The 26927-nt window shown below is 43.9% G+C and overlaps 1 protein-coding gene across 1 annotated transcript in view; it reads right to left on the reverse strand.

Moving 5' to 3' along the window:
* Positions 1–26927, reverse strand: part of GRIN2B (glutamate ionotropic receptor NMDA type subunit 2B) — a 172225-nt gene that overhangs the window by 4764 nt on the left and 140534 nt on the right. The window contains exons 4-10 of the mRNA XM_075713149.1: positions 25598–25806; positions 25114–25285; positions 24291–24444; positions 22614–22739; positions 19410–19639; positions 3321–3481; positions 1031–1218 (exon numbers count right to left, since the gene is read on the reverse strand). Coding sequence (XP_075569264.1) covers positions 1031–1218; positions 3321–3481; positions 19410–19639; positions 22614–22739; positions 24291–24444; positions 25114–25285; positions 25598–25806 — 1240 coding nt within the window. The remainder of the gene's footprint in view (positions 1–1030; positions 1219–3320; positions 3482–19409; positions 19640–22613; positions 22740–24290; positions 24445–25113; positions 25286–25597; positions 25807–26927) is intronic.

Below are 26927 nucleotides of genomic sequence, written 5' to 3' on the forward strand. Positions count from 1 at the left end.
ACTAATTTTGCAGGTTGGCAATTCTTTTCATGCTGTTAGGAAAGTTAGTTTTTCACATTTTCAACCTCCAGTCCACCGACAGGGGAAAAAAATCCATATATTTATGTGGCACCATAGCACAGTCTTTAAACCTTTATGGAGAACTCACATCTTTTTCTGAAATAATACATATTAGGCTGTTTAGGAGACAGAACACCCTATCCGTCAGGTGGCCAATTTTCTGCTGAAGTATATCAGAGCTATGTTCTTTCCATATTTATTATACCATATGTTATTTTCAGATTTCAGAAAGGAAGAAATACTTATAAATAAAATAACCTGTGAATTTTATTTATTCAAAGAAAGGACAGAGCAAGTTGCAATACAGAATGGAAAGCGAAAGCCAGGAAAATATTTTATAAGAAGGAATTCCTTACACCACGAATAATTTGTTTTAATAATAGCAATTTCTCTGTAAAGGATGAGATGAACTAGGGAACAATAATGTTCTGATTAAAAACTCACTCCAAAATATGCTTCTAAATCTCAAGTCCTTCCTTGGTTTTTTTTAAGTTTTGGAAAATCTGAGTAAACTCTTTCATCCAGAAATATTTATCATTTAATTTTGTAAACTGTGCATGGCTTGATACTGTCTAGAACTATAAAGCATGGGATGGCCATGGAAAGTCCAGTATAGTTAGTGGGTTTGGTCATGGCGAAACTTCAAAGGTAGTAAAAAGTTCACAAAAGAAATCTTGTTTTTACAAGACATTCTTCACACACCATATTTTTCAAACACACACCTGAGCTGGTTCTATGAAACCTTTAGTGCTTTAGACATTGCTTTTGATGATACTGCTACCCTGCATCGACAACATAAAGCAAGTGACATCCTCACATTTTTTGTATAATGCCTCTAACAAACTCTTGTTAATAATTTCCTGTTCTCAGCTCAAATCTGAAGCACCAGAGCTAGAAAATTCTATTTCTTACTCAAAAAACTTGGTATTTCTTAGGAAAACTTCAACTCCTCTTTTATCTTGTCACTTACCGTCTCCAAAAAGCTGTAGAATGGCAAGATCAACCTGGCGCTTCCAGCCTGAGTCCTTTTGGATGGCAATGCCATAGCCAGTGGAGGCAAACACTTTCCCACTCCCAATCGTCACCAGCTTGCAGCCTTCATCTCTGCCAGCCATGTAGTTTAGCACTGCTGCATCATAAATGAAAGCATCCAACTTCCTGCACAGGTGCAAGAAACAAGAGGGGTATAGTACAGAAAAGATAAAATCTGTGTGAGTTCAAAGGTGTTCCCAGGTAATTAAGGCAGAATCAAACCTCCTTCAGATAGACTACAATAGGTTGCATCTTCACCTTCATCAGAGTTAACTAAAATCTGAGCCTAGAACCTGTTTACAGGTGAAGGTAGATTATAAATGAGGACTGTCTATATCTTTCTGACTCTTTGATAATCATCACTTCTGATCTGAAAGAAAATTTGGAATACAAACATACTGCAAGATAAAGATGAATGAAGAGCAAGTCAAGGGGATCTATAGTCCTAAGAATAGCTTATATTTATGTACTGCCTTTCATCTCAAAGGAACCTAAAATGCTATATAAAATCTATCAATATTAGATAGCAAAATAGGGGTTAGAGTAAGGAAAAGATTATCTCCAATTCAAAGTGCTGGCATGACTTAGCTGAGCAAAATGTAATTTTTTCAAATTAAATATAGTCAGGCCATGATGTTTAACTCCTCGGTTACTGTGAAAAGCACTACTGGATCTTCACCAATGTCAAGTGGCCACGATAGCAGCTTTATGGTTTACCATGCTGAGTAGCTCTTCGGTAAAGAGTGCTTAGCTGAAAATCACAAGAAAAATTCTGTTTCAGGACAGAGAAATCCCCATTATGGGCTAGGCTGGGTAGACAGCACAGCAGACTGATGAGAGCCTTCCTCTCACTGCAACAAATTGATTTGGGTGTGGGGGGCAGTCTCAGGGGGCTGCATCTTCCACATATCCAAAGACAGATGATGAGTAAATCCTCCCACTAGATCTGAAATGAAGCACTTTCCGATAAAAGACCAAAGACCTTCCACCTTGCACATTCTCAACCCACACTATCTTTTCAATCCACCTCCTGCACATATATTTCCACTATGGCCATTATCTCAGTTCAAGTGCATATCTGTGGGGAAGTCTGTCCAAGGGTGGATATGAAGCCAGGATGACATCTACTGCAAGTGATGAGCTCTATTTCATCCATATATTTCCAGGACAGAGCATATTTATTTCCTGGATGATGACTATCCTGGCAAATGTACCTTCCCAGGATGGCATCCAACAATGGTACAATCATTTATAATGGGCTGTGTGCCTCTGAACCTGGCAAACAGGTTTAGGAATATTCAGTCAATCTAGTAATTAAATTGGCTGAACATCTTCATTCGTGCTTTGGAATGAACTTTCTCATAAGAGTGCAACACGAGTGTAAGCAAGAATGTTTTTTTTTCACTGGGGCTGGGCTCTGACAACCAAAATGGTCAGCTCTGGGAGGAGGTCTTTAATTATAAAGGACAAAAGGTTGCAAAATGTGGTTTTAAGTTAGCTCCTTTACAGATTCACTGCTATTAAAATAGGATGAGCTGTTCAAACATACTTTTTGTTAATGATTTTTCCCACATTTCCCAAATTACCCAAGGAAATGCTCCCATTTTATATACTTCCTTATTATTGAAACAACATTTTGTTCAGCCCTTGATACTAAAATATTCCAGAGAGAAAGGCTACTTCCAAACTATTTGCTTCAAGCACACCTTCCATTACACTATATTAGCTAGTGATACACTGGGGTGGGATTAGTCTGACAAGGATTGTTTCAGCTTCCTGATTAACATAATCTTTTATACATAGAAGGAGAGAAAACAAAGGAATTTCCAGATGACAATATAAATGCTCTGAAAAAAACTTTGTCCACAGAGGTCTGTGAGCTTTTCCTGTCTATGCATAAGGACCCATCAGCATGAAACATCATGATGAAGCAAGGTCTTTGGGACTAGGTCTTTGGACTTGGGACTAAGGGTACAGAAGATTTTTTTTTTTTTTAAATAGTCTTATAAACACAGCAAAACCAGAAACCCTTACACAGATGTCAACAGAAAAACCTGGCTAAGAGAACCACAAAATTATTCTTCTGTGTTCTGTGTGGTCTTGCTACACTTTTAACCATGGAATGATAATGGAGGTTCATTTTCCAAATCCCACAAAAAAATTTCCAGACAAGCATGCAAGAAAGTCAGGTTTCTGTGGTGAGTAAGCATGGAAGAAGAAATGCTCACCCCGTCTTCAGCGAGAACAGTGCATCATCCACCCCCCTCTGATTGAACTTCACCATGTAGCTGTGCATTTCAGGGTAGTTGTTGCGAATGTTCCTTTCTGTGCTGCCATTGGGAACCGTTCCGAAGCGGAAAGGGGGCGAAAAGTCATTGGGTTTCTGGAACTGGAGAGACAGAAAAAGAATATTTTTCACAATCTTTCAGCAAGAAGCAGTCATCTGAATGGGAGAACACACTGTCCTTGGAAGGTAATTCCAATTTTATTTTACTATCAGGTGGAAAACATTATTGAGAAGATATTATATTTCACTGTATTCAAACACAAACATCTCCTGTTAGTGCCTAAGAACGAAGAAGTGAATCTGAGCAACGTGGTCTTTTTGTCCACTCTGGATTAAGTGCATAAAATAGCCAGTGATCAAAGATTAAAAGGAGGTTAGATAAAAGGAGGAGAAAGGAAAAAGGAAAGGGAAAAGTTAACAGTGGCTTTAGAACACAGTCAAGAAAAGATTTAAATAGAAGAATAAAGAATAAAATCTATGTACATTTTATCCACAAAGTGTCATTTATTTTCTAAGTATCTTTTTCAGCTTTGTGGATGCCTTTGCACTTCCTGATTCTGACTGAAGTAGAGAAGTAATTAATGAGGAGAGATGCCTCTCGGAACACCTCACCCCCACTTCACCAAATGAATGATCAGCTTTCAAACTTTTGGGCAAATGTCCCAAATGAAACGCTATTAGTGGTTGCAAGTCACTAGTAACATTTGATGCCCAGAACAGAGCTGGCAGAATACTCCAAACCTTTTGCTGCTCTCAAGAAATACATTCATCATAACATTCCCCTACGGCTGCAAGGCTGTGAGGTTTTATATGCCACTTGCTTAACTCAAGTCATAATCAATGCTCTCTGGGGTTTTATGAGCAGTAAAATTTAGACTGTCAATTATCAAGACTGCTTAAAACCCCTAGAACCAGCAGATGGGAAGGAGCACAGAGCTGTAAGCCAGGAATTGAATAAGCAGTGAAGGAAAAGATGCAAAGGTAGGTTAGATGGAGAGAAGCCCCCTCCTCTCTTGATAAATCAAGCAGTAGCTTGCATGGTGCTAATTCTTGGCTTCCAACTGTGGCTGTATATTTGGATGATCCTGAGGAGCATGCTAAGAACATGCTAACAGTCAGACCAAACCCATTTAACAGCAACAGTTCACCTGGTACATGAATATATTCAGTCACGTACTACCACCTTCTATAGTGGAAATGTGGCTACAGTATATAGCTATAGCTTAGAAATATGCAGAAGAGCATTGTTCTTGAGTTCTGCTCAAAGCCAGTTTGGAACCTGGTCAACTCAGCTGAGGTTGTAAAGCAGTGTATCTCATTCGCAACATCTCAGCAATAAGGCCAACCAGAAGTTGTGTCTGTGGGTAGGTGAACACACCATTCACATCACCTGTTTCTGTGTACCAGTCAATTCATCTGGCTGTGCAAGGAATCATCTCTCCAGTTTGGATGCCAAGATGGCCTGGCTTGTATGCGCACACATGAGTGTGTGAGAGAGAACACATGTCCTGCTGCTTTAAGCCAATAGAAAACATCAGGCCTGTTTTTTGAAACAAGGTTGGCACATCACCAAAAAAATAAAAGAAGTTTCACATAGCATAAAACAGGCAGTGAGGTGGCTCTTAGAACGTCGTCACACCCCTTAGGGATGAAGCCAAACTCATAGCTATCAAAACCTGTAATGAAAGCAAACTTTGATGGGAGAAAAATCACTGCAGCATGCTAAAATTATTCTTTTTTACCAAGCTGATTATAGCAGCAGCTTAGGGGACCCATCACAAGAACAGCATTGCCATACCAGGCGCAAAGGAACACAGTCTCTCCCCTGACATGCTAAAACAGGAGTTTGCAAGTGGGAAACTTGCTTCCCAGAGGCTGCAGAATGCAGTCTGGAGGACAGCTGGGGCACCCCCACTCCCCATAGAGCCCTCCAACAGAGTAAAGTCAGCAGGGCAAGCAGCAGGCAGGCCCGACCAACACTGGTGTGACCTCAGCTTCAGCATGCCCTTTGGAGGGGCTGCAGCTATGAGAGCCTCCCTCTGGGCCCAAAGAGTATTAAGAGAAAAAGAGGCTCCATCCAATGTCCATTTTATATCTCCACCCTCCATTCCCAGTGATACAATCTCTAGTTTTGTCTGCTTCCATCACTGTGTCTATGAACTGGAGTAAGAAGGATTATAGAGTCAGGCAGGACTGTGATAAGGGAAGCGATCCCACCTCTGAACTATCCTGTGTCCGCCCTGTGTTCCAGGGCCCACCTTAGCAGCAAGAGGTGAAAGGCTCCACATTTAATTTTTAACCTCCTGGGCCATCAGTAAATAAATGTAAACATTCCTCTTGAAGGAAATGACTGGTTTTGGCAACTGGAAAAAGCATGTTTCTAGAGAAGGAAGCCAGGCTGATGGCTTCTACAAAACCACATACTGTGCATTCACTCACCATCCCTTACCCTCTGCTCATTCTTCAGTCAGAAAAGATCTGCAAATGCAAATTATTCTACACACACCCACATGCACACACACTTCAACTATATCCTGGTTGACAACAAGACAGGAAACAGTCTAAAAAGAACTGTATGGGACCCACACCAGAGATCCTTAGTAGGTGGGCACAGGTCAGTCCAGGGATGGAGGAATCTCCAACGAGCTCTCCAGAGCCAAAAACTGCTGCATCTTTCTGTGCTCACTTCTGCCCCACACAGCTCATACTGAAGGAGCAAGAAGACATAGAAGCCTCCCCAGAAAACATACGGGACAGATGGGGAAGGAGTGTGTCCTCTCCTGGCAACACAGTGGAGGAACTTGTGTGGAGGAACTGCAGAAGATCCATAAGGAAGAAAGTTAATTGACACTGTTGTCAAAGAGTTCAGTAAGGAAAGCCACTTGTTTGGCTTCTCCCAAGGGCTTGGACAGCAGGCCTAGATCAGAAGTGTCAGTCCCAGGGAAGCAGGGCGCTTTGGCAGGCTGATCTAGGAGTCTGAGAGACATGAGACAGGAGCTGAGACACAATGCAGGGGCCATTACATCAAGGCAGCCTGTGCAGAGGTAATCTCAATGCCTCAGTAAATATCGACAAAGGAATTAACCACAGATATTGACAGAGTCAGAATTTAGATTAATGAGAGAGCTCTCCCATCATTTCATGTAAATGTTTCTCCTGACAGAGCCCTAAGTCACAACTTACTCTGCCCCAGGCATCTGCAAAGAGGAGCTCTGTGAGGCTCTGGCAAAAAAATGTGGTGATAACAGGGGAGGGGAAGATAAGAAACTGCACCTGTTGCTGAGCAAACCCAGCTGCAGAGAGTCACAGGGAGCAGCAAACGGGGCTGTGCAGGATCTGCACTTGTAGGAGCCCCACCTCATGCTTCCCTGCAGCCAGAGCCCTGTCCCACTGCCCAGCTCTACCTACCTCGAGGGGTGCCTGCCTGGGAGGGAACCTGCAGGGCTTGGCTGCAACCCTGCACCCAAAGAGACCTGGGCGGAGGCGTACCCCACCTGCAGCCTCCTGCTCACTCACCATGGGGCCTCGGTCGCGAGATGCTCCCCTTGTACCCAAGGTGATTCGACATGCTCTCGCCTGTGAGAGAAACCCTGACAGACCTGGTGTCCTGGTTTCGGCTGGGATAGAGTGAATTTTCTTCCTAGTAGCTGGCATAGTGCTGTGGTTTGGATTTAGTAGGAAAAGAATGTTGATAACACACTGATGTTTTAGTTGTTGCTACGTACTGCTTATGCTAGTCAAGGACTTTGCAGCTTCCCATGCTCTGCCAGGCACACAAGAAACTGGGAGGGGGCACAGCCAGAAGAGTTGATCCAAACTGACCAAAGGGCTATTCCATACCATATGACATCATGCTCAGTATATAAACTGGGGGGGTTGGTCGGGGAGCAGCGATCGCTGCTCGGGAACTGTCTGGGTATCGGTCGGTGGGTGGTGAGCAATTGCATTGTGCATCACTTGCTTTGTATATTATTATTACTATTATTATTATATTGTTATTATTATTATTTTACTTTATTTTATTTCAATTACTAAACTGTTCTTATCTCAACCCAGGAGTGTTTCTCACTCTTACTCCTCCAATTCTCTCCCCCATCCCATCGGGGTAGGGGGAGTGAGCGAGTGGCTGCGTGGTGCTTAGTTGCTGGCTGGGGCTAAACCACGACACCTGGCTTCACATGAAATGTGGGTGGGAGGTGGATGCTAAAGACGGAGGTGGGAGGCAGACACCAAACATGCCTGAAGGGCTGGGGTGGCTCTGGGACATGAGATGCCTGTGTTTAGAGCCCAGCGGCTGCCAGCCTCTTCAACCTCTCACTCCACAAATTGAAATCAAGAAGAATTAAGTCCAAATCAGACCACAGCTTTGGGAAAGTAACCTCTCAGAGTCAGAGAGCAGAAATCTTCCTGCTCTGGAGAGCGATAAACACACAGGCTGGGGGCTATTAGCACATTCAGAGTGGAGAGCCCCTTTCCCTCTCCCCCCTGCAACTCGCCATGAGAGCTGTCGGCAGCAGCAGCGAGAGCCGGTTTGACTTGTCTGGCAGAGCTGTTTCATTAGCAATTTGGAGCCGTGCCGTGCAGAAAGCAGCATTGTTCTCAGATGTTCGAATATCAATCTGCATAATGAAACAGGTGATAGGAGCTCTTCCCATTCAGGCAGCCACGATTAGAGGGGATTGCGGATTGAGGGGAAGGGGTTATATCTAATTGGCCACAATTAATTTGATGAGAATTTTTTTTCAATATATTGTCTGTCACCAAATGGTTCCTACAGAAAAGCACATCTGCACTTATTTATCTGCCTGATGTAGGCCCTGTTTACACTGTAAAGTGTTTGCCAATAGCATTGAAAGCAGTTTCCCAAACTCAGCAAGCTCTCACAACAAAAAGGCTCTTTTTTATCATTCGATCTACTTTTACACTGCTTTAAAAAAAATAATCCTGCTGGACAACATAATGAGCTGGCACAACTTGGGGGGTGTGTGTGCCCGTGTATGTGTGTAGTGCCTTGCCCTTACACAGCTTCTTTCAGAGGGCTCCTTTCACTTTGTAAGGCCCAGAACATCAGTTTAAAATTTCTACCACAGGAAGCTCCACTGCTCTGACCCACCAAAATAAGGTCCCCAGGTTCAGCTCCTCTGTTAGCTGCAAGTCCAAAAGAGCCCATGTTAGATACCCTGGGTTCCGTTCATTTGCCAAGTGTTAAGTGCCAAGTGGAGATGCCCCAGGGAATTTCACGCTGGGAGCAGGTCTTTCATAGTCCCTGTGTCAGATTTGCCAGCCACCTGAGGGTATTTTGGATACTCTGGTGCACCTAAATTGGCACAACTGAATCTAGCCACTGGACCATTTGGTCCTCAGCACAGCTTCTCCCACAAAAGTACATGGAGCCAGGTACTGTGGGTAGCAGACAGCCCAAAGTGCCCACCACCCTCCTGAACTTGCCCATCAGGGCATCGGTCACAACCTTTTGTGCAGGCATCTGTAAGCAGCACTCTGCTCGCTCCTTTGGCAGCCGTACAACCAGCAGATATCTGTTGTGGCACAGGCCAAATACCTCTAAAAAAGATGGCATTTATTAATGAGCTGCAACGTAAGATTTTGACATCAGGCTAGAAAAGCAAAGTTCATGCTCAAGTGCATAATTTTAGCACAGCCTCTCTGCATTACCCAAACATCTTTGATTGTCCCCTCTTGCTCTGGCTCAGCTGCATGTCACTGCAGTCAGCTTACACTTTTCTTCATTGTCTGAGAATCCAGTCGGGCTGTTTGCACAGGGGCTTCATCCAGAACTTGTTAAAAATTAAAGGGTGGGTCACTGATTTTCAGGTCTAACGCTGAGGTAGCTCTATGCCTGCACTTACGTCCTGATAGACTACACATGTCCACAGCAACATGTCTTGCCCTAGTTGCCTTGCTTCTGTATCCTCTGCTTCAGCCAGGAAATGAACTTCTTCACAGCTAATGGATGACTCCCAAAGAGAGGAGGCGTCCTTTTCATACCCCCAAAACACGTCATTTTTGTCTCCCAAGCTGCACCATGAACAATGCCACAGAATCACAAACCTGGATCTGGCCCTGCGAAGATGTCTGCTCTGCCCCTCTCTTTCCAGTGGGTCTCTCCTAGACGTCACCATTCCTGACAGCTCATCATTCAGCCTGCTGTGGAAGATGGCTGGTGCCAGAGACTCCCCCATTCCCTGGACAACATACACCAGGGCTCTACTTTTCTTCCAAGTGTTAGAATGAAAGCCTTCCTGCTGCAATCCAACTGCAATATTTTCTGTTATCTTCACCATGGACAGGGAAATCAGAATAGTCTCTTCTTCTCTGAAGGTGCATTTTATATTTTTGAAGACTGCTGAGCTGTTTCTTCTCCATGTTCTTGCATTGGGGCTGAAGAGGCTTGAGTTTCCTCATTCTTTCTTTGCAAGCTGTATTATCTAGACCTCTAACCACTCTTGCTGTTTTCCTTTGGCTGTATCCAGTAGGTCTTTCCTTGACTTGCCTTTGGTTGGTGGACATGCTCTCCACCTCCACTGTACCAAGAACAATCTGATCAGGATCCCAAGATGCTGAGAGAACATTACACTAAAAAAGCTCACAGAAAGACAATAAAAGCATTGCTAGGGAGAGTTAATGCTCATTATTACTCTCCTCAGTGCCTCTCTATGTTATATCGTTTTCCCTCTGTCCTTTAGTCTTGTTATCTGCAGCTTGCAAGTTCTTCAAAGCTGTAACTCTGTCCTGATTTGCATTCAGGTGGTGAGCAGTTTGTTTCTGGGATGTCAATCACCACTGCCAGCACCATCTTCAGGGTTTTTACTGTATTCTTTTCTTTATCCAGCTTGATCATGCACATAGGCACATCCACACAACTGTGCCCCACCACCTGTCCTGGCAGAGGAAGTGCTCTACAGATTCCCAGCCTGGACACTGCTCTACTGGTATGTTGGTGCAGGGCACTTTTACATTGCTACAACAGCATCCCAGCTAGGAGTGTGCCAGCCCAACAGCATAGGAAGAAAATCATACTGCAAACCTAAATCATAGCACTGGTACAATAATCTGTGAGGAGAGCAGACTAAAGAGACTGTGCTGCTCATTCCTCTGTTACTCATGAATCTCTCATACAGATACTTCTCGAGCTTCATTTTTAAAGCATCCCTATCCCCTGTGCACAGTCACCTAGCTTTGACATTACACACATCTTTTACTCCCAAGGTGGAACTCACAGCCAAGTGACTACAAGTTTTCAGATCCTCCTTTTACCCTAGCTCAAATTTCCTCTCTTCTTCTGCAGTCCCTCACAGATATCACCCTCCACCTCCTCAGCAGCAGCTGGGACTCCTCACAGCTCAGAATCCAGTCACCACATCAACTCTTCCTGATTATTGGGCCCAGTCACAGAAATCAGCCCTAAGATTGCAGTGACAAACCCGCAGTTTCTTGTCTTCACCAAACAATACATGCCTTGATTTATTTAAAAAAAAAAAAAAAAAAAGAAATTAACAGCATTTAATTCAGTGTAAGTCAGTTTTGGGAGGGCATAAAAATACCTTGTGCTCCCTCAGACTTTGACTTTGTCGTTTATCTTATTATTCAGTACCTGGTGATGTTTCAAATTCTCTGATCTTGTTTTGCATAGTGCTTTCACCCATGAATTCCTCTACATAAGTCTGAGAAAGGAGTTATCAGTTAGTGCAGCTGACTGCAGAAAAGTTGGCAAAGAATTAGATTAAAGACACTTTTAAAGGAAGATGTAGGGTGGGTTAGACCCACAAACAAGAAAGAAAATATCTGTGAATGTCTGGTGGTGAAACAGGGACACGTGTGGGTCAGGGAAAGGAACAGAGCAACCTAGGGATGATGCAGAGGTGAGGGGAGGCAGGTGAAAGCAAAAGAAAGGAGTTCAAATATAGCAACTTTAAAAATAGTTGCCCTTGTAAAATAACGGAGATGAAAGCAGAGATCCCATTGGTGGAAGAAGCCGCCATCACATGCAGTTATTGCCAGAGCAATGCACACAGTAGGATCGTGCAGCCTCTTTACAAGCTGGATTGCTATGTGCAGACCTGCTCTGTGCTGCTTCTACACAGAGCAGAAGACTGCAAACCTTGGGCAGTGCAGCGTCACCCCAAACAGATGGCATTTCAGGGGTCCCACATCTTCCATAGCCAGACCTACATGCGTGTGCTGGGACCACACTGTCTTTCTGCTGACCCAGGCGTTATGGGAACATCAGGCCTGTGGGGCCACTTCAGGCTCAGACAATCACATATGGACAGAATCCATCCACCACCAACAAACCAGGTGTCTTCTGGGTCTGCCAAGTGTGTAAGCATTATGCAGTCTGTGCAGCTTCTCCACCCAAAAAGTGGAGAAAAATACTAAGGTTTTAAAACTTTCTCAGGACACATTTGGCAGACTATAGGCTTTAAGGCATTCACACTATTAGGTGTCCCTCAAGCTTGACCAGAGAACAACATCTGTAGTGGAATCACTGAGCTTCACCAGTCAGACACAAGAGGTCCTTGCACAGCCCTAATATGAGTATCAGATGAGCACAGTCATATCTGTTGCAATTAAGTGGGCTATGGGATCTTAGATACAGTACACTTAACTTTTGCTTGCATGCATGTAGAGGATGGAGATCATCTGTTTATCCCAGCATCAAATCATGCCATGTATTCCTTCCTTGGAAGCTAAACACAATAGGGCAAAAGGCACCTACTGAATAATCCCAGGCAAGCACAAAACAGAAATTAGTGAGGCACAAAGATCGTAGAATCATAGAATCATTTAGGTTGGAAAAGACCTTTAAGATCATCAAGTCCAACCATTAACCACAATGCCAGTTAGTACACTCATGTTAACATCATTAGAAGTGTAGATGTTCATTCAGAGGGAGAAAATTAAGTGATGAAAAAGACCTTGAGAGGAGAGGTGGCTGCTAAGTACAGAGGAGTTTGAAATCTGCTTTGTTTGCACATGAGACAGCTGGTTAAAAAATTATGAAACACTATGAGAAATTCAAGGGATGTAGTTTGGTGGGGGAGCAATTCCATTTTTCATCCATTTTCACTAAAAAAGGCAGATCGGAGCCTCCTATCTTCTAAGCACTAACAGTAGCCACCCTGCTTCAGCACCTTGTATGCGGGTACCAACCACTGGGCAGTAGGGTGAAACCCTGCACAAGGAATGAAAGCCATATCCCTCCCTTGTGAGTCGTGGGGCACTGGAGCAGGTACACCTGAAGCAAGCAAGCCTGCTGGGCCACCAAGACTCAGGGGAAGTTTGACTTTGAATAGCCAAATGCCTGGGAGAAGCAGGGCTCCTTTCCACCATGTGAAGTAAAAATGCCTGGGAAGGTACAATCTGCCAAATATTTATCAAGTACATGTATGTACATATAACTTGCAATGTCACGGTCACTAGCCATAAACAATGAAAGGGCGGGGGGGGCTGTTGTATTTTCTTTTCATCCTGTAGGTCTCATCTTCCCATCCCCTCCCCACCAGCAATTCAGCCCTGATCATTCAGATGAAGGAGGCCGGCTCCCATCTCTCAGGCTGCCAAATCCTGGCGGCAGGGCCATTGTCTTTTATTTGACTACAGAGTGCCAAGTACATTCATGGCACCGTATAAATAATAAATAAAAATATTCATTGCTTCCCTCTCTGCTGACTTATACTGACGTGAGAAGCAGGACAATCCTTTGCTCCCTCCCTGCCCCCCACCCCTGTACATAACTCTCCAAAGATGGCTTTTTCCAGGCTGCCAAACAATTAGCACAGAAGTGACCAAATTTGCCCAGAGCCTCCAAAGGGTTAGCTTCAAGAGTCAGTTAAAAGGAAGATAAAAAGGAAGATTCAGTGGGAAAGGCCAGGACACCACAGCGGGGGGGATGCAAAAGCTGCAAGCTAAGGACCATGCCGTGGCCCCATTGCCGACATCCCTCATCCAGCAACTCCCACCCATGCCGCCAGCAAAGCCCAAGGGGTTGCCTTTCTCCCTTTCCAGCAAGGATGAATTAAGCCTACAGTCTGACTCTGAGTATCCCCTCCCAGTGTATCTTACCTGCTTAAGTTCCCAACTAAACTACATTTTAACTGGCACTGATCCTGAAGAGTTTCATTGTGAGTTTTTTACTGCCATTAAATCCCTCCAGATCAACAGAAAAGAGAGAATCCTGAGAGACTGAGTGAAGGCTAAAGCATATCGCAGCCTCCTCGCTGCTCTGCGCTGCGCAGCACAGAGCTTAAAAAAAGAGGGAGAATGACAAAGAAGGTAGGACTGAAGCAGGGGGAGAAGCATGCTTGAAAACCCACTGACTTTAAACATATATAGCCTTAAAACTACTGAATCACTTTTTAGCACACAGACACAGAGGTTTGTTCCAAGGATCTCAGAAAGCATAAAAATCTTGCCAATCCAAGGAGTGCAGAATGACTAAATCTACGATAAATGTACCCATCTACAACTGTAAAATATTATCTGAGATCATATTTATGTACACAATAAATGTAAGTCACTAGTTAGAAAGATCTATTACTAACATACAATATGCTGTAGCTACTTTAATAGCTATTTATTAATATGAAGACTTTAGCATAATATGTGATTACACAGATATATACTGCACTATATAGTATTTGTAAATATTTAATACTATAGTAGCATGATTTACAAAGAGGTGCAGAGAAATCATCAGATTTTAAGACATAAAATTTCAGACTATGAGAGCTCTGAGTTTTCTACACTTCACTATGAACCAATGTTTGTTATATTACGCACTAGTCAGTACCACTAATGTTATATATAAAGGTCATATTTAAGCAAAAGACTGAACACAGTTCAACTTATTTGCAGGGAGATGTCCCCCCAGAGAATTTCTTTCACTGTGGAAAGAAATTCAGCTCTACCCCATGATGTAAGGCTTGGGGGCTTGGGGACTTCCTTGTTTTTTTGGGTTTTTGGTCAAGTAAGGTGCATTGGACTCTATGCATTTTAAAAAAGGTTCTGATTTATCACAAGAGGACAGAGTTGGAAGTGACATGGTCTTACTTCTGTCTAGCTAACTCACATCTCCACAAAGGTCTCCTGACAATAAAAATCATACTGCTGTTGAAAGGACTGCGTATTTTCTGCTTTTGGACACCGCCACATGTAACTTCCTTTGTATCGTGCAGAAATGTGTGAAAGTACCACAAATGTCTGTTGATAGTAAATGCACAATCCCGTAGAAGATTTGTACTGCCCCCAAGCCATCTGGTTAGACAATCTTCCCCTTACAGACCTTACAAGGTACAAGACTGACCCCTGCTTTTGGTCCCCTTGGAAAATTTCTAGCTGACAGATACCCGCTCTGCGTTTTTTCCTGGACTTCTCCAGAACAGTTATTTGTTGTACAAAAGCTGCAAGCTCAGAAAAGCATTTAACTTCAATCATGTGAATAATAGCCCATTGACTTTAATGTCGCCACTCATGAGCGCAAAGTTAAGCACATGCTTAAGTGTTCTGCATATCTGGGATCCTTGTGTAATTTAGATTTAATGTGCCGCAGAGTACAATGTGGGAAATAATTCATTTTTCAGCTTCATGGCCAAGCATCTATTACCGCAGAAATACAGCAGATCCTTTTTCACAGGTTTTTCAGTGAGACTTTTGCTTTGTTTCAACCTGAAATGTTTCATTCACCTCAGAATAATGTGTGTTGTTTTGTCTTCCAATTATCTCCTTCTGTCCTTTTCCTTTGTTACAGAAAAAAATCTTTATTTTCTTTTTTTTTAAAATGTAGGTCAATTTTACGAGTAGTGCCTTTAGAAAATGACAAGTCAAAAAAACATGTCAGAAATATCAAACAAAGTATTTTGTTTCAAGGATACCAAAATGAGCTACTTTGGCAAATACCAGAATTCCCCTCTGCCTTCTTACACTCTCCACAGATTTTTCTTCAGTAAAAATATTGGCCAGCTTTAACTCCCAAACTTTTTTTTTTTTTAAAAAAAAGCATATCTACTGAAAAAAATAGCTGACCTATGCTGCATAGAAACAGGCTTTTTGTCTTAACATTTCATTAACATCTTAAAAAGTAAATCAGTCAAATACGTGTGAAATTTCAGCAATCTATATTAATTTGCAGACATGCAGAAATTCATTTATCTCCTTCTTATGTCAATTATAAAATTACTATTTTGATACTTTATTAGCTTCTTTGGCATTTCCAACTGATTTATAGGCATGGATACTATTTTTTTATTATTATTAACCTACTGCATTCTAAATTATTTTATTTAAATACCCTGCCGGCTGCTGACATTTGCTTTTATTCTATTACTACTGTATATGAATGGAAATTACGTATAGCTATTAGATTATTTCACACATTAGTTCATTTTATATAATCTTTCCCGTATTTATTGCCTTCGTTAGACTGAAATACCGCAGGCACTTGTTTCTCTAATGTGTCTGAAGCTCTCCCGTTATTGGAAATTGGGTTATATCTCCTGATTACAGTCAGATGAAATCCAGACCCAGGAGCCGACTGCAGTATTCTGCGACAGGCCGTCTTACCAGCAGGGTTTTTGCAGGGGGTTGGGGCCATAGCAGCCCCCCACATGGACCCCAGACCAATGCAGCCCAGCACTGTGTGCAAGAATGCTCCAGCTGGGCTTGCCGGCACTGCCGCCAAGGGGCAGAGCTCCGACCAGGGACCTGACCCGGCCAGCACGGCTCTGCCCCTGCCAGGACCACATCCAGCTGCTCCACTGTGCAAGGTGGACCAGCAGAGGTGGTGGGTGCTGGTTTGGCATCCGTGCAGGAGGAGAGCAGTTCAGCATGCTGCAAGCGCAGGGAGCTGGAAGGGAGATGCTGTCAGAGCAGCTCTTTGCCTGCAGGATGCATGGGGCCAGTGCTGTTCTCAGGGAGGAGCGGGTTCCTCCTCCCTCAAACTGCCAGCAGCTGCACCAGCGTGAAGAGCCACAGCCTGATGTACAATTTAGCATCTGCAAGGGTTAACATGGAGGAATTAACAACCATCATGAGGTGGGTTCCTGGGTCAGCTCTGGCACCAGTTTTGGGCTAGCTGAGCACAAAGGGGTGGCACTCAGCAGGGTGAGCATCACCTGGGCCAGAGAAAGAGTGGCAGCGGCCACTAAGCTCAGTACAGGGAGCCTCCAGCCACCCTTAGTCCAACATACTACCCTGGCACAGAGGTATCCACTCCAGAGCAGCTCAGACAGGCCTGCTCAAGCATCCGCACAGCGCAGCAGGCACATGACGTTAGTCACTGTCTTGCATGTCATTAGGAAGTAAATGCTGGGGCACAGCCAAGACACCATCCAAGTCCTTAGACAGCTGGAGCATTTCAGCCTGGTTTTCTGGGGAAGTGGCAGGCCAGCAGCTGTAGGCACTTCTTGGAGTGGCTCTTCCCAGGCAAGGCCCAAGGAAGAGGGTCCAAAGAGACCCTCAGGGTGGCTGTCGCAGGGTGTAGCCAGCCTGACCTTGACAAGCATTCCCCAGCCAGGCACAGTAATGGATTTTTTGAGTGCATCTGGCATTTTGGCTGCTGTACAGTGCCAGTGGGACACCTTCCCCAGGTACTGCCATGCTACAAAGACATTCGCAAGCAGATCTTGGTCTAGGCAAGAAGGAACAATATCCCTTAAAATAACTAGCCCTTCGCCTGTTGGCTTGGATTACATCCTCTGCTGACTCCTTGTGCGGGACAGAGCTGCCCTTTTCAGCTGATGTAGCAGGCCAGGAGGTTGATCTGCCTCACTTCTGCTGTGGACACCAGATCACACATTGGAGATAAAAGAGACTGGAAGCTGCAGTCATTCCTCTTGGCCACCTGGCATTGGTCAGTGACTGCATCCTTTGAAAGTCTGAACAGGCTAATTTAAGGAGGCAGGAAAAGGGAGGAAGAACACAGCACACCTCCATCTCCCCTGCATGTGGCTGTACCCTGCATCCCGGCTAAGCAGTGTATTGAGGGGGTGAGTGAATTGCAAGCAGTATGCAGGCTTTGGAAGAGGGAAAAGAGGAGATTCAGAACATAGAATTCCTCCCAAACCAGGACACTTGAAGCAGTGCAACAGATGCCTGGATGGCTGCTCTGAAATTCTGCAGGGCCCTCTGCACGTCCAGAGAGTGGAAATCCATGAGCCCAGTAGATCAAGCTCATTCACACACATCTTTTGGATGTAGATATTCCCACCTGTCTTTATTCTCCAGAGGCAGCAGTTGGCCTTCAGTTTTTACCAGCCAATTTTCATCTGATTCCAGATGCTCTAGTAGATCGTAATTTTATCCAAATGTTGCACTTGTACTAGCAGCTGTGTTTGAGGCATACCACAATGATCTGAGTATATACTGTGGCCTTTCTCTTTCCCAAGAAACAAAGCACATATGCTTTAGGATAGCAAAAGCAAACACAGGTATGTTGGCAAAGAAAGGTAGAAGAAAATGACCTCAATCCAATACACACAGGAGGCCCTACAGTGAAATCAACTAAAATACGCCTGAAGACCTGTATCCAAAAGCTCTGTGAAGCTCCAGGAGTTACCGCTTTCAATTGATATTTCATGCACATATCTCTGCAGGTATGAAGAATATCTTGAAAAACATGAGAATGAAAGCGTGGCTCTCTCCATGAGCCTAGGCACAGCCTGAAACAATAGATCACAGGTATGAACTATCCCATTTAGCTCAGACAGTTGAAAACCTAATGATGACAAACTAATGTTAACACTGATAGGGCTGGCTGGTTTTGAACAGTGCCTTTTAGTCTGAGGGAGTCCACAGCTTCTAAGGAGTCTCCACAACAACCTCCACCTGGCAGAAAAGCATCCTGCCCCCCACCCCCTCCTCAATACAGCACACTGCAAATGTGGAGACAGTGTGAAACAAATTGAGGTTGAAATTAAAACAAGTAACAGGAGCACTTCTGCATGGATTGTATTGGTCTGTGTCATATTTCATTCCAGGAAAGAACAACAAAAGGGGAAAAAAAACCCTCTTAAAAATTAATCCACCACAGAATTTCCAGCCTGCTGCACAGGACACTGTATACACAGGGGGCCTGGCCACAATTTATTTCTAGACTATCATGGGGGACACAAGAGACACTAACTATAACCACTCTAGCAGTAGCAAACTGACACTTAGAGTCATCTTCTTGCTGCTATCCCCAATAGCAGTGTGTACGACCTATTGCTATTTGGTTGCCCTACAATGGCATGACCCTTTAAGCAGCCCCAATGATTGACTAACAAATTCAGCATGGGCAGCTGAGCCTCACAACACTCAATTTGTTGTGAGTAACCTCACCACAAAACAAAAATAAAGCAGTGTGCAAAGCTTCAGACCCTCACGAACCAAACAGTGCTACCCTGCATGCATGAGCAATCTCCTCAAAATCCTCAGTGTGCAGAGCCCAGCAAATGCAAATGCTTTGCGAGGACAAAACACAGCGCATGTAGACAAGGCAGTGAAACACACTCTGAACAGAAAACGATCTCTTGTGCTGAGTTTCCAAAGGCCTCAAAAAAAAGACAGTATAACTTCAAATGCAAGCAATAGCCAACCAACAAAGCCACGCTGATTTACCCCCATGGGCAGAACTTGTCCCCAGAATAAACTAACAGACTGTATTTGCTAGCCTAATGGCCAGCATTCCTGCACAGGCAAATTACTTCACCCTGAAAAAACAGGTTACAGCCATTATACACATTGTCTCCAAAGCTCCATTAATTCATTTCTTGCTGACAGTCAAGGTGTGGTTTGGGATCATGCAAGCAAGCACAGTTCAGTTCTGTTTCTAATTCATTCCTGAAGTGCTTAAAACATGTAAAAATGCAACTGAATAACAACGAAGAACAGTTGTGCTGTTTAAACTAGGGACTAAAGCTATGATGTGACTCCGAAAAAAGCTGAACACTTTCACAGTAAAAGTGAAGAAGAGAGGATAGAGCAGCCTCTTCTATGGAAAAGGCTGCTTTGGGGGTTTGGGTGGATCCATTACCTTTTTGTCGCTCAAGCCAGACACCTGGTCCACGTATTCTTCTTGGATCATGAAGGCAGCCAGGTTGGCAGTGTAGCTGGCCAGAAAGATGACAGCGAAGAAGGCCCACACCGACACCATGATCTTGCTAGTGGTACCCTTGGGATTCTGCACTGGCACAGAGTTGTTGAACACCAGCCCCCACAGCAACCAGATAGCTTTGCCAATGGTGAAAGAGGGACCTCCTGGCTCTAGAGGGATTGAGAAACATGATCCCACAGTGAGCATCCCAGACTAAGCGGTCTGCATTTTTATTCACATACGTGTCTTGACTTCAGAGTTAAGAGCAGTATCTGTTCATACATACGAGATGAATGACTGCAGCTGCGCTCCCCTTTGTTCATGACACCATACCTCAGAAAAGTGTGACCCTGAAAAATGATTTTTTTAAAAAGTCCTCAGGCTTCCATATTTATTCTGTCTCAAAGATTTCCACTGAAGCCTTATAACAAGGGGTTTTTTTGTATCTTATTGGAGTATCTAAAGCCCAAACATTCCATTTCAGTTCAAGTGTTGTTACCAGAAATAGAGTTTGCTCAGAAAATCTCTATCCTCATTGCTAACTATTCAACAGCGATGTTGTCCTTGAACTCCCAGCATGCACCTGTTCAAAACATGGCTTCCACTGTACTTGTAGAGGTGCAAGGAAGAGCACCATCTGAAAGAACAGAGCTCTACAAATACCTCTGCAAGACGGTTTCATTACCCAGTCTGTTGAAGACACACAAGCCAGAGAAGAACTCGGCTCCCTCTCCCCGTGTTCTGTGTCTAAGGTACAGACCAGAGTATATGTCACTTATATCTCAGGAAATTCAGCAGCTCTGCCTCAGATAGTCCAGGAGCAGATCCAGTGTTTTAAAAGCTGCTATTTTGCCCTTATTCAATTTTCAGCATGAAAGCTCACCCATACCCCAAAAGCCTGTGTGCTCATGAAGCACCAGGCCTGAAAACTTGTGAAATCCTGCTGGTCTCCCAGCAGTCTCAGATCCCTAGCATATGCTAGTTCCACTAGTGGGAACCCAACCCAAAATTGTTCAACTTGAGCACAAGAGGAGCTGTCAGGGAGACTGCAGATGCAATTACTCCAAGGATCCTCCTTCAGACACCGAGTTAGGATGAGAGCCCTCTGGTACATTTCAAGGGTCTGTCACTTCTCCAGTGGTGCCATCCTGGCTCTGCAACCTTTTGGGTTAGCATCCCATGTTTTATCTCCTCCCTTGGGTAGGCTGACTGGTGCTTAGTCTGCTGCCTGTGGTTAAGGTTGGCTCCAGCAGAGGAGCAAAAGGAAGATTGACTCTCCAAATCCCTGAGCAGGGAACAGCATAGATTATCTGAAAACACTAACTGTGTTACTCTAAATACAACTGAAAGGTGCAAGGGGCTCATTTTGCACTCTGGGAACTGCACACCAAGTTCAAAGCAGAATCATCACCTGGCAAAACTGGAGCCTCTAGATGCCAGGGAGACAAAGTTGCCATAAGAAACATGGTTTGGCAGTCCTTGTCTTTTTACATGCTGGAGTGGTAGCTTTATATTCCCCTCTACCTAATGAGCCCTAAGACACACAGGTGTAAGGCCTGCAAATCATCAGTGGGAACTGTAAGGTGTAAGGAAATCTAGAGAAGTTCCCTCTGAAAACCCTCCTCTCTCCACTAATCGCTCCATGTGCTTTCACAGTTACTTTGTCAGCCACAAACTAAGACAGCAAGAAGAGCCCCTGATCCAAACCAGGGATCCAGAATCCTTCTGAGCTCTCCAACTTCGAATGCCCCAACAACAACCCAACATCATTTAGGGGTTAGATCAGGGCATGCCCACCTGACCTTGGAGAGAAAATCTTGGTGTCTGTAAACAGAAAATGCAGGTGTGGGAGGCAGGGGTATGCTGTTGTAGACTAGTTCGAATGCAGTCAAAGTAACATTAGTCAGAGCATTCATTACCAAACAAGCATTGCAGTCTCTTCAGCTGATTTCCACATCTTCAGGTTACATCTGTCAGGGATAATATTTGCCTGATCATGCAGTACTGTTCACAATTACTCAGAAATATTGGTATCTGCAGCTGCAGTTCAGCTAACAATAACTGCACGACTGCACACCTGTACTAAGAACTGCTTCCAGTTCCACATCTGTATTAATATGTCTCAGGAGACTTATAGGTTTAACAGGATTTACTTGTGTCCACAGATCCATGTGGTTAAAATCAGTTGCCATAAAGGCCCTCCACAGCTCTGTGTTAAGAGAGAAGTTCTCCACTTCCCCATATACGTGGTTCTGCCTGCATTCTCATTAACACTTCGTTTTCACTCCTCTCTAATTTGATGGCATAAATTCACTCAAGGCACTAGACTGGGGAGCAAATGAGTGCATTTTTCAATAACTGTCTCTCTCCCACTATTCTGAATGGACCAATAAACCCAGAAATGTTTGAAGGGCTGATTCATCAGGGGGTGAAGATACGGAGATGACAGAAGGCTCAACTTGCTAATTGTCTTCATGCTAATAAAGCAAAAAAGGCTGTCTCTTAGGCTGTCTGTCCATCCTCTCTATAACTCATCAGGCTGCCTTCTGAAGATCAGAACCACAGAGATGGGTCACTCGCTTGTTTCCATCTTTCCTGCTGCCCTTCCAAAATAATCCATCACCCACTCCCAGGAAAATGAGCTTCCCACTTTCTCAGTTGGCCTTAGCAAGCCAGAGAGCCAAGTAAGGCAAGGACATGCCCAGGTGACAGATGTGGAGTTTGGAGGATATAGCACTATGTTGGGAGGCCAGCAGAGCAGCTTGCTCTCTGGGGAGACAGAGCACTGAAGGATGGATTGACAGCGCTGAGCCCTCTGATTGCCTCAGACGGCGCAGCACCATAGGCACTGCCAGCACCAGCTACCAGGACTCATTTCCCCTCAATGAGAAAAAGTTGGAGCTGGTGTAAGCTTTAGAGATGAAAGGCAACACAGCTCCATCTCCGGAGCCAAGCAAATTATCCATTATACACATCTGCTCTCTTCAGAGCCTTTTTTCCACCTCCATCCCTGCCCTCTTTAGTCTGAATGCACAGCTCAGAGTAGGCTAGATCCATATCATGTTCAAGGCAAAGGAAACACCCCAGCAAAGGAGCCAGGATTGGAAGCAAGAGTGGATCATGGCAAGGAGAGACTCCCCTTACCTCTGCCATCAGCAAGGCACCGATTATAGCCCACAGGGCTGAAGTACTCAAAGACGAAGACAGCCACCGCAGAGATGATAAGCAGCATCACAAACATCATCACCCATACGTCAGCACTGAAAGGCTCTGGAGAGGAAGAGAAAACCATGGTGACAGACCTGATACACCACCTCACCCCTCCCTCACCTCCCTTGATCTCCAGAGCACCCCAGTGAGAGTGTGAGGCAAACTGGGCTGGGGAAACCCAGAAGTTACAAAAAAGCCTTCAACCTGAGTCTGAAAAACTTCTTGAATTGGGAGAAGTGTAGTTTCTCTCTCTGTAATGACTGCATTCCTTCTTACTGTTACATTTGTGACACATGGCTCCATCTGGAACTACAAGCAGCCATTGTGGTATGCATTGATAAAATAAAATGCATTGATAAAAGATTGTTCCCAGGAAGTCCTCCAGCACCATCTGGAGAGAGTGGGGAAAATAAAGCAGAACTGGCAGAGTTTCAGACAAGCATCCAACTTTCAAGATGCTATTGAGCCAAACAGCATCTCCAAATTTCTGAGGTTCAACCATAATGATAGTAGTTTTTCAGCTATTCCATTCCTGTAGCAATGGGAACACTGGCTCATTCTAGAAATGTGAGCATTCATATTCTGCAAGTGTTTGATCTCTGCCAGGTTTTCTCCTTCTCCAAGCCTGAACAGATAAAGATGGGACTGAACCAGATCAAAGAAACTTAGAACTTTGCTCCAGACTATAGCCAGTACTGCAACCTCAGTGAAATTGCAATTTAAAATTTTGGAGTTAACTTTATCAGCGCTTTTACATACCCCAGCAATATTGGTGGGCTTGGCTAAAAGCAAAAACTCCTGAAGAGGGAGTAGTCATGAAACTCCTACTTAAAGAGGTTTGGAAAAATTTTTTTACCCATGTAAAGTTATTTCTATTGTAAATGTTCTCAGGATGCTGGCAGAGAGCAGACAGTAATTATGTAACTCATATACTGTGTTTGCTGCATCATAAAGCATTTTATAAAGTCAAATAGTAGATACTAGGAAGGTATGGATGTCTTGAGGAAATGCAGTATCATTTCTGCATTCTCTGATCACCCTCCACCACTGAAGGACATTAGAAATCACTTTATTGGAAGACACAGTGTCAGCACAGAACTGATGGCTCAGCTATTCTTGAAAAGCTCTATTAGATCTCTAACTTCTACCAGTTGCTTTGTCAAGGGAGGGTCAAGTTAATACCTTCTTTACAAATAATGTCTCTCAAGTGCAATAATTTATTGCTAATTGTTATCACTAAGTACTATGGCATACCAGCTATAAGGTTTGAATCAATTCTCTTCTGGCTTACAGTCCTTGAACATGCTATTAGTTGAGTCACTGGGAAACCACATGTTGCAGAGTAGGTGACAACTCTGAGTGAGCCCATTCTTTGCTGGGATTAGGCATACAATTGCTGAGAAATGCCTTGGAACTCCTAGGCGGTCCCTGTTTGCATTTGCCTGGATTTTGCTTGCTTGGGATTTAGAACTAAAACATCACAGTTTATTTTTATATACCTGTCCCACAGGTACTCCCAAAAAGGGACTTTCAGGCTAAGAATCACAAGCAACCTTCACCTAATTTTTGACGAACACTGGGTGAAGTTTTAATTTTAGATTAAAATGATACCTAAGAAGGCAGAAGGTGAGACAGTTCCATTGCTACGTGACACCATGACACTGATTCCCGTCTCAATGAAGGGCACAGAGAAATCCACCACTTCTGAACGCTCCTCATTAATGGTGAGGGATCCCACAGCCATATAGGCCCGTTTGGTGACGACCTGGAGGAAGGAAAGGAAGAGATCTCACACAGACCCAAAAGACCTCTCAAGCACCACAGCCAAGACCCTTCACACCTTCCTGCCTTTCTACACAGCCCTTTTACTCCTGTAATCCCATTCCCTATATTGTTTCTATCATCTCTCCTTTCTAATCTTTCATCAGGACACCTTCTTCTTTCAGGAAATCTATAAACATTAATCTTCCCCTCAAAGCTGGTATACGTACAAAAAATAAATCCACAGATATCTTAGGATAAACACATCATCCACTGAGAAGACGTCTTATCTCATTTTTCTGTCCTTGCTTTCTCCTCCCTCTAACACTGCAAAGTCTTATTTCATTCTTTATGCACCTTGTATACAACCTGAGCATAACCTAGGTTGCAGCCTCTGGTGCATGGATATCACCCTCTTTCTTTGACTGTGAAGGCCAAATTTGTGACACTATAGAGAATAATAATTAATCATCGAACAGGAAAAGTAGTCATGGTAAGAGTGTCAGAGCAGATTAATTCACCCTGTGCCCAGAAAGGATCCAGGCCAATAATTTCTATAGAGTCACCTCTGTCCCTTCCCTAGAAGGAAATCCAATACTGATGGGAGACCAGACCTGACCCATGTCAACCGGCCCAGGGATGAAGCCCACCATTCCCTCCCTTTGCTGCTGACCTCTCCAATCATTCCATTCCACGTCCCATTGATCTTTTTCCCATGCTTGCCATTAGTCACCAAGTAGAGGTCATAGGTGAACTTGACAGACTTTGAGATTTTCTTGAGGATGTCAATGCAGAACCCCTTGCAACATTTCTTCATGTAATCTGGCTCCTCATCGGTTTTGTTCCTGAACCGTCACAACAATAATGGGTTAAAAGACTGGGGAAAACTCCCTTAATTCCCTTCTGTTGTCAGTATGCACTCCCCCTCCCACATGTGGAGAATTTCACTTGTGCTATCTGTGCTGGAGGATGAAGGAACACACTACAATGATTTTGCCCAATGGGGCCAGTCATGAATGGACACGGGCCAGGCTGAGCAAATGGAGATGACTTTTTAAAAAAGGATTATCAGGGTATGATGGTATTGGGCCAACAGACTCTCTACATTCTGCTGAGAAGGGAGAGCCCAATAGGAGGAGAAAAACAGGGGTGCATACTCGGTCACTATGCGTTTTTGGCAAGGGACCGTGTTCCTCATGCAGGTGCCACTTAGGGGGTCCACATTCTCCACAATGACAAATGGTGCTTCTTCCAAGGTCACGATACTCAGGTGATCATCCTCACGTTCCTCAGAGTCAGGATACAGTTCAAAGCGGGGCCACACATAATACTTCATCTGCAACTTTTTTTCCTTCCATTTCCCCACCTGTGGAGACACAAACCACAGAAGTTAGACTTCTAGCTGCCCCATCCCTCTACATCAACCACAGTTCCCACAGGCCTGGGCAGGAAAACCCAAGCTGGAGTACTCAAGCCCATGGCTCATGTAAGATGAGGACATTTCTGGGGAGAAGGCTCTGAGTAAGTAGGATCAAACCAGGGGGAAGTGGAGAACAAGAAAGATGTCTGGTTTGTCTCATCTCTCTGATGGTCTCACCTCTGGGACAGTGAGTGGATGACCAGGGGGATACCATCATGTCAAACAGACATGATGTCTTTCAACTTTCTCAGCCAAACAACATCAACAGAGCTTGTTGTTCTCCTGAAATGTTGACTTCAGCCTACTAGCCACAATAAATATGTTTCTTTTTCCTGCTAAAAAAGAGAAGTATATACAAATGCTGAAATGAAATGTCATTTTGAAACAGAGGAATTTAAATACTTCACTTGAAAAAGTCAAAGCAGAACTCCTTTATTTTTTCAAAATTTTGTCTTCGGTTTTTTTCATTGCAATTCATCAAATAAATAGATTCATTTTAACTAAAGTTGATTTTGTCCAGAAATAACTCCTTCTTCTGGAAAAAGGTTGCCCATTCCTAGTCACGACTGAGTTCTTCCAAGAGACGGGCAACTGAAGAGGGAGATGTTCTGCATTTTCAGGAGTGTCTTCACAGTAGAAGAACATAGAAATTCTTGCTAACAGTAGTTCTCACTATCCCCTGGTAAGGGCTTACTGAAATACCTGCTCTTGTCCTTTCATAGTGACTTGGTTACATACTTTAGCCAGAAACAAGGAATTGTTTTGTATTTCTGAGACATGAAAACTAAAATCTGTTTCTGACACATGAAAAATAAAATCAAAGAGCATCTGTGATTTTTTAATCTTGCTATTTTTCCATAAGGATATATTGCAATAATACCTTTTCATTTGCCATTTATTAAGCAAACAGAGATCATATCTTCAGCGGTCAGAAAAGGCGGGGGTGGGACTCAGTTGCCTTATACCTACTGCCACAAATAAGAGGTGTTTTGAAGCCACCCCAGTCCCTGAAGAGACAATACGTGTAGCACACCCACTTCCCATGGTAGACCATTCCTTGCAAAAAT

Source organism: Pelecanus crispus, chromosome 1 (genome assembly GCF_030463565.1).
Source record: "Pelecanus crispus isolate bPelCri1 chromosome 1, bPelCri1.pri, whole genome shotgun sequence".
In the NCBI taxonomy this organism is placed as follows: Eukaryota; Metazoa; Chordata; class Aves; order Pelecaniformes; family Pelecanidae; genus Pelecanus; species Pelecanus crispus.